The sequence below is a fragment of the Monoraphidium neglectum genome, assembly GCF_000611645.1.
Source record: "Monoraphidium neglectum strain SAG 48.87 unplaced genomic scaffold scaffold00899, whole genome shotgun sequence".
NCBI classification, from domain to species: Eukaryota; Viridiplantae; Chlorophyta; class Chlorophyceae; order Sphaeropleales; family Selenastraceae; genus Monoraphidium; species Monoraphidium neglectum.
The window spans coordinates 1219-8925 of NW_014012729.1; the positions used below are offsets into that span (position 1 = coordinate 1219).

The 7707-nt window shown below is 64.1% G+C and overlaps 2 protein-coding genes across 2 annotated transcripts; one reads left to right on the plus strand and one right to left on the minus strand.

Annotated features, from left to right (window-relative positions):
• Window positions 1–2210: 2210 nt before the first annotated feature.
• MNEG_5840 (Trafficking protein particle complex subunit 5) lies at window positions 2211–4761 on the minus strand (the record flags this gene model as incomplete). The annotated part of the gene is made up of 5 exons (XM_014045680.1): window positions 2211–2358; window positions 2572–2696; window positions 3712–3855; window positions 4276–4297; window positions 4589–4761. 5 exons carry the CDS (start codon window positions 4759–4761, stop codon window positions 2211–2213), a joined length of 612 nt encoding a protein of 203 aa, XP_013901134.1.
• A 1371-nt stretch (window positions 4762–6132) lies between these two features.
• Window positions 6133–7013, plus strand: MNEG_5841 (Uncharacterized protein yqeY; the record flags this gene model as incomplete). The annotated part of the gene is made up of 3 exons (XM_014045681.1): window positions 6133–6155; window positions 6355–6506; window positions 6775–7013. 3 exons carry the CDS (start codon window positions 6133–6135, stop codon window positions 7011–7013), a joined length of 414 nt encoding a protein of 137 aa, XP_013901135.1.
• Between the last annotated feature and the right edge of the window lie 694 nt (window positions 7014–7707).

The window sequence follows — 7707 nt, forward strand, 5'->3', positions numbered from 1 at the left end:
CCCCCACCCCCTACATACCGCCCACACGCAACCACAGCCGCCACCTGCCCGGCGGGGGCGTCACCCGCCGTCACCGGCGTCTCACACCAAATGGCCACACGCAATGATCAAACTGTGCCGCTTTTCAAAGCGTCGGCGCGCGCCGCGCCCGGCGTCCGGCGTCCGGCCTCTTAAACACTTTTGCGCCGCGCCCTCCGGCTGCGGCCACCCGCCCACGTGCGCGGCGTGGCGGCGCGGCGCGGCGCGGAGCCTCCGCGGTCGCGGCAGCCGGCAGGCCTGCTCTCTATGTATCACATGCGCGCGCGCACTGGCGGCCGGCGAGCTCATGCCGCGACGCGCCCGTCAATGCTAGAAGGAAGGGCAGGTCGCCCTTTCCCTCACTCCATCCCCCCTCACCGCCCACTTTTCGGTATCCGTCTGCCGGGGCCGCGGCCGCGGCCTCCCTCACAAAACTGCTGCAGCGCGCGGCGTCCCCAAGCGACCGTCAGTCGCCCTGCAAGCACGAAACACAGACAGAACGCGGCGGGGCACGCGTGCACGCGCGTTGCTGGCGGCCCGGCGCGCATGTCGCTGTGGAGCCCGGTTGGCCTTTGGGCAGCAGCAACGCCCATAATAGCAGTGGCTGCGCCCCCGCGCCCTGCGGGCCGCCCGCCGCTTAGGCGCATGCTCCAAGTCCGGGCGCTCTGCCGTTGGCCGGCGCCGGCGGGTTGATGGCCGCTACAGCACGCGCCGCACCGCTCCGCGGCCCCGGCTGCTGCGGCGACGGCAGCGGCCCGTGCATTTGCTTTCAATCCTCATGTACACCTCAGGGACCGCCTCCCACAATATCTTGTTTGGATCACTTGCGTCTCCCTTTTCGGCCGCGCCGCGCCTCAGGAGCCGCGCTCCGCCCCGCCAAACCCAAAGGGGCGGGCGCATGAGTGCCTTTGACCGCCATCGCGTGGCGCTTTATCTGACAGCCGCCGCACAATGCATGACATGCGGCCCGGGGCTCACGATGCCCCACGCCATGCAGCGCAGCGCCCAAACCGCACGACGACAGTGCCGCCCTGAGTCCGCCGTTGCGCCGCAGCGCCCGCCCGGCGCCGCCCGGCGGCTGCGTTTGGCCTTGGCAGCTTAAAGGGCTGTGAACCCCACGCTGCGCCGCGTGTAGAGCCGCGAGTGGCTTTGGCCTCTGATTGCTGAGCACCACAGCTTGCCTTTTGCAAGGTCCCAAGGTCCAGAGTGTTTGCTTTATTTCGACCCCCTGCGTGCCCCTCCACACCCACCCACTCCTCTCATCATAGACATACGTATGCTCCCAACATGCCCGGGCCTCCTGAGTCCATATCACACAGGTGCCGCCACGCATCCCAAACCCCGCCCTGCGGCACAACCAACCCGCACGGTCACAAATGCATGGCCACCAGCCACTTTCACGTCACTTGCTGCCCCTTTCCCCCTGCTTTGCGCCCTTCCCCGCCTTTCATCTCGCCAGGCGTTCCCTTGCTCATGCGTGAACACTGCTTGCCAGGCGTTCTGCTTGCCTCTCATGCGGGCACGCCTCGTGCCGCGCACCTTATGACAGACCGCCTGGCTGTTTGCCGCCACACACCCCCGCACGCCCGCCGGTGCCCCGGCAGCGATGAGGCCGGCGCACCGCGCTTGGGTTTGATACAGGCGCACTAACGTGCGTCAATGCATGCTGGGTGCGCGACCATGTGCGGAGCTTGAATAGAGACACTTGCGTTGTTGAGATCGCAGCCAAACCGGGTTGGGGCTTGGCAAAACCAAACTGTTTGTTACATGCTACACTTGTTACATAGGCTCTCTCGGCGGCCGTCGAGGCGCGCGACGGCAGGGGGTTTGCAGCAATCCGCGCAGCGGTGCCTGGTCTGGCGGTCGGTCTGGCGTGATGCGATCAGCGGCAGCCAGCAAGCGGGAAGCAGGCTATGCGACGCCGTGGCCGGTCAGCCAAAGATGGTGGGGCGCACACACGCGTCTCTGCCAGCCCCGAGCCCGCTCGGTCCCTGACGGGTGCTGGCGTTTTCCCAATCAGGGCTCTTGGCCCTGGGGCCCACTGCTCGCCCCGCGCGGCGGCGCGCCGCACGGCGTAGCCGCCGCAGAATGAAGGCGGCCGGGCAGCGCGCCGCGAAGAGCGAAGAGGGGTCGCACTCTGCCCTGGCCCCTGCCCCTGCCCGCGCCGCGCCCGCGAGGCGCCTCGAAAACCCTTATCCCCGCCGCGCGCTCTCCAGCGCCGCCTGCCGCTGCATCACCGACGCGTCAAACTTGACCAGGATCGTCGTGCTGGACCTGCCGCCGCCGCCGCCGCCGCCCTTGCCCCCGCCGCCTGCCAGCTCCACAGCGTGCGCCGACACCCTGCGGCCGGCGAACGCGGGCGCGTTGCCTCAGAGGGCGCGCGCGGGATCTCTCGCCGCGCCGTCCGCCCCCTTGCGCCCGGCACGCCGCGCCCGCGATGCGCCGCCCCTGGCAGCACCATCTTCCTTTTTCCCAAAGCAGATGCGCACGTGCGCTCGCCCACCCACGTGATCGCCCACACACATGCAAGCACATGCGAACGCAACCACGCACGCACGCACGCCCTCTCGCCTGGCCGGGAAGCCTGCCGCGCTCAGCATGCCGCGGACCATGCCCGCCACGATGCTGCCGGGCACAAACGTGGCGTAGCTCTTGGGTATGCTGATGTAGCGCCCCACCTGCGCGAGGCAAGGCGTCACTCAACCCCCTGGGTACCAACGAGGCGCATGCAGGCTTATCAGTTGTGCAGTTGCACGCTAGTCAGCTTTGGTCCACCGCGCTGCACCATCCCCAAAAAGTGCCCACTGGCGGTACCCAGCGGGTCATAGACACGGCGGCCGCACTGGGCATATTCAATGCCCACAGGCTGCCTGCGGGACGACCCCCCCCCCAGAAAACCGTGGCAGCGGTCCAAGGGCGAAGCGGCGGCCTTGTTGCAGGCGCAGAGGCGTGCCGCTGCAGCGCTAGGGGCGTATGTTTGGGACTCCGAAAGCGCCCCCTCCGGGCGGGCCCGGCAGCCACAAAGTCGGAGGCCCTCTCGCCGGCGGTTTAGGGCGGGTGCGGCATTGCGGGCAGGTGTGCCTGACAACAATTTGCCACAGTCACAGGTGCTCACAACGCTGACCCTCAGCCAATCAACCCCTCATCCCCCCAAAAAGCAGTAGGCATTAGGCACTGCGGCCACACTGGGCATCTTCGACGCCCCCAGGCTGCCTGCGGCACCCCCCCAACGTGCGGCGGCGATCCATGCCGCAGGTGCGGGGGCATGGCGCGGCCGCATATTAAGCGTGCGGGGGGGGCGGGTCAAAAGCTGAAACACCCCCTCCTCCGGGCGGGCCCGGTGGCCACAGGGGTTGGCAGCCCTCTGGCCGGCGGGGGCTAGGTTGCTGGCAGCTGCGGCTGGCGACGACAGCCTGGTTTCAGCTGCCCACAACACAGCCCTTCAGTCAAACCAAAGGCCCCCCCCCACCACCATAACGAACAACTGTGCACAAAGTTTCGACTGGAGATGGCGAGCAACCCTTGTGGAAGTTGTATGCCTTCAGCAGGCTGTCCAAACGTCCCCTCAGCTTCCTCGTTCCTCAAACATACATAAACTCATGAATAATTCTATGCTCAAACAACATACATATTTATATGTAAAAGCTACACACAGGATGTGCACTCCATGCGGCTGCATGCAAGGCGCCCCACCAGCAGGTCGTGGTCGCTGATCATGTACTCGTCGTCAGCCGCGTTGGCCTGCTGCAGGTCGTCCGCGGCCTTTCCGAACAGCGCGGGCCAGGCGGTGCTGTGGATGAACTTGAGGATGTCCAGCACCTCGGGCTTGCGTTTGACCTGGGAGGGGCGGGGGCGGGGGGAGGGGGGCGAGGAGGGGCAGGGCGGCCGGTTGCAGTGGGCTGGCTGGGGGTGTTGGTGGTGGGAGCTGCGCCTGGGGAAGGGCAGCCGCAGGGAGAGAAGGTGGCAATTACAGGTTGAGGCGGGCGGCGCGTGCGCACGTGTTGAAGTCCAATAGGAAGACAACCTATTCAATTCCTTCGTGCACCCTAGGGTTCAGACATTGCGGAATGTCTGGAAAGGGTGCTCTGAAGGGCAGCGGGCGCGTGGAGGCGCACGCGACTGGGCAGCAGCTGGTCAGCCCCACAGAAAACCCAGGGGCTCTGCCGCAAAGCCCAGTGCCCGCAGACATCAGGCGTTCGGCCCAAAACTTGCCTGCTTCTCTCTATAGGATATGAGCTCCAGCATCCGCGTCCCCACCTCGTAGCCCACCTTGTCTAGCCTGCGGCGGTTGATGGGGATGAGGCGGGAGGGCGTGCGGCAATGCCGCGTCGATGGGCGGAGGGCCCAGCTGGGACAGCGCGCTGCTGCGCATGCCTGAAGGGCGTCCCTGTCGCGCGCCGCGCCGACAGGGGCGCGCTCGGCCTGCGGCCGTGGCTGTGGTGGGCGCGCTGCGCGCGCGGCGCGGCGCAACCGCTGCTTGCCCGCACGCGCGGGAGTCGGGCGGGCAGACGCGAGCCTCACGCACCGCGCACACGCCGCCGCTCCCAGCAACCCCCTCCCCGCCCCTCACCGCTCCTCCAGCTCCGATATGCTGGCGGCGCGGTCCATTGCATATGATATTAACTCCCCAAAAAGGTAGGCGTAGGCGCTGAAGCTGACCGTGGGCACCTCGCCGCGCGCCTTGGGGATCGGGCGGTCGACGATGTTGAGCGCATGCTTGTTGGGGCGCCCGCTCAGCATCATGGCTGCCGTCGGCGGCCGCTGCGCCGCAGGGGGCTGCGCCCCCGGCGCAGGCGCAGCTGCTCGTGTGCTGTGCTGCGAGGGTGAGGAGTGAGCGGCGTTGAGAGTTGCAGCTGACGGTGCTCCCTGCTGCTTACGTGCACGGCTGGTCTCGCGCTGTTTACGATGTGTTCAAGTCACACTACTGTCTGCAGAACGCAGGCTGCGGTGTCAGATCAAAAGATCGTTCAATCGCACATATATGTATGGACTGTGGCAAAGTGACTGTTCAGCGTATCAGGACTCCGTGTTTGTATGCACACGTGCTTTAATCAGCTGTTCGCCTGGAACGCGGCGTGAGCTGCCACACCTGGCAAAGCACGCACACGCCCGGTGTTGGCGATGCACTGGTTTGGTCCCATGTCGCGACACCAGTGCTCGTCACCACTCCCGCAGACGTGTTGGTCAAGTGCAATGGGCAGCCAGCGGCTCTTTTCGCCCGTATCGCATGCGCTTGGCTTGGGCATGGCATGCGATTTCGATCATTCGAGTGGCTCACCGTGACACCCCCGGCGCTGCAGCCTTCCCCAACAAGCTGCGATGCCTGCAAACGGAGCGCAGCACACGGTCAGCGGCCCAGGATGAGAGACGTCATCCAATAAAGTCGATTATATTCGAGAGCGTCATGCCAGCACCCCCACCAGCTGCAGGAGTATTCAGAGTGTCAAACACAGCACATCAAGGCAAGACGACCCATGCAATGTGGCCATATCAATTGTTCGCACATGTATGTGGCTGCTGATATTGGATGAATCAGCCACGTGTGCAACCCTGGGCTTGGCCGTGGGGCATTGCCAGTCAAATCAGTCAAACCTTGTCAGCATACCGTATACTGCCCAATGGGTCACCAATGTGTGCGTCGGTTACAAGCCTGCCCTCACCTCTATCAATGTTTGTATAGCTACCGACGATGAAAGAACGCTGATGCAAGGTCCATAACTGCAGGGGCACTGCGCGTGCTGCAGAAGCGGCCGAGCAGGTGTACAAGTGATATCCATGCGCGGTCGTCGCCCACCCGACCAGGCCACTGATTTGGTTTTCGATTGATGGTTGCAAACCTCATTAGCTTTGTTTGCCTCGGGGATTACCTACGATCGATCTAGCCAGAGCCTTTCTCCGGCTTAGTGCTTCCTCAATAACACGATGCTTACCAATTGCATTGCACGTGCGGTAGCTCGCGGTCTGCTTGGGAGGTCGCGCCCCTGCGCTGCCGCCGCACGCGCTGCTGGCCGCGCCTCCGCCGTGCGCGGCCCCGCACGGCTGCTTGCCGTGCGCGCCGAGGCCCCGGGCGAGTCCTCCTTGGTGGCTCGCATCAAGGATGACATGAAGGCAGCCATGAAAGCCAAAGACACTGCCAGGTGTGACAATGGAGTGCATGCCCTGCCCGCGGCGAGCGGGGCAGACCCCCGCTTGCCTTCCCCAACCAGTCTCCTCCCCAGCTGGACGCCTGCTCATTGCTCTCCAGCGCCCACCCCAAACACGCACACACCGCCGCATGCAGTAAAGCGTATGCATTATGTGTGCCACTACTGTCACCGTCACCCTCATGATCTGCAGGCTTGACGCCATTCGATTCCTTAACGCGGCCCTGAAGCAGCGGGAGATCGAATTGAGGGAGGGCAGCAAGGCGCTGGGGGACGATGACGTCATCAGCGTGGTCCAGAAGCTGGCCAAGCAGCGGCGAGACTCGATTGACAGCTACAAGCAAGGTGCGCACCCCTGTGTGTGCTGTAGGTGTGTCGTCCAACAACTGGGTTCGCACACGCAAGCGGGCTTGCCAGCATGCCTGCTTGCGGGCCGAGGGGTGTTGTGCAGCTGTGCGCGGCATTGCGGAGCGTGCGTTAAGGAGCAAGGCGGCAACCTTGTATAGCGGGTGTCATCCCGCAAGTAGCTTGCGGTTGTTGCTTCTGATCAGTCGTTTCTCCCGGATCCACCCCCCTCCACAATACCCCAATTATTGTTTACCGACCTCAATAGGCGGGCGGGATGACTTGGTGGCCAAGGAGGAAGCCGAGCTGAAGCTGCTCGAGGGGTACCTGCCGCAGCAGCTGTCGGAGGATGAGGTCAAGGCCATAGTGTCCGCGGCCGTGGCTGAGGTCGGCGCCACGTCGCCGAAGCAGATGGGGGCGGTGATGAAGGCCGTGCAAGCGAAAACGCAGGGGCGGGCGGACAACAAGCTGGTCAGCTCGCTGGTCAAGGCGGCGCTGTCCTCATGAGGAGGGGCGCGCGTGCTGTGCAGCGATTGTGCAACACGCGTTGCTGATTGTGTGTCGACGGTGGCTAGGTCGATGGGCTTTGCACCATTTTTGCAGGGGTTCAAAACACGGCGGTTGTATGGTTGTTGCCTGGGGTCCATGGGTGTCACAAATGTCGGCATCGTGTAACAAGCTGAGCCGCTTCGTGGCGGCTTGGACAACAATCAACGCGACCCCACGTTACCGTCTCCCTCAAAGCAGAAATGCCTACATGTGCAAGTGTGGTTTTGCAGATAAAGAGGGGAGAACGCACTCCAGAATTAGCAGCACTCGTGAATCCCTTGTAACAGGCTCTCAATCCAGAGACCCTTCGACAACCTGAAGCTCTTGACGCCTTTCACAGGCCCAGTCACACAGGGGTTCCTGGTGGGCAGCTGCTCTACTGGCAGTGATTCCCAGCTAGGTGTCAACAGATAAGACCCAGTCTTAGTAGACTGAGAGACCATCCCCTCAGCCTAACGAGTACTGTCCACACCAGTGGCTGGTGGAGTGGGGTTCAGTGCGGTAGCCTCCCCAAAGGTGCCAAGCCTGCCCAGACGCTTCAACCTCAAAACCTGGTCTGTCAGCTGAGATGTCAGACCTTGCACTTCAGGTTGACTCCGACAGGCTGCAGGTGACCCTTTCACAGCTAGTGACGATGCAAACCGCCTGACGG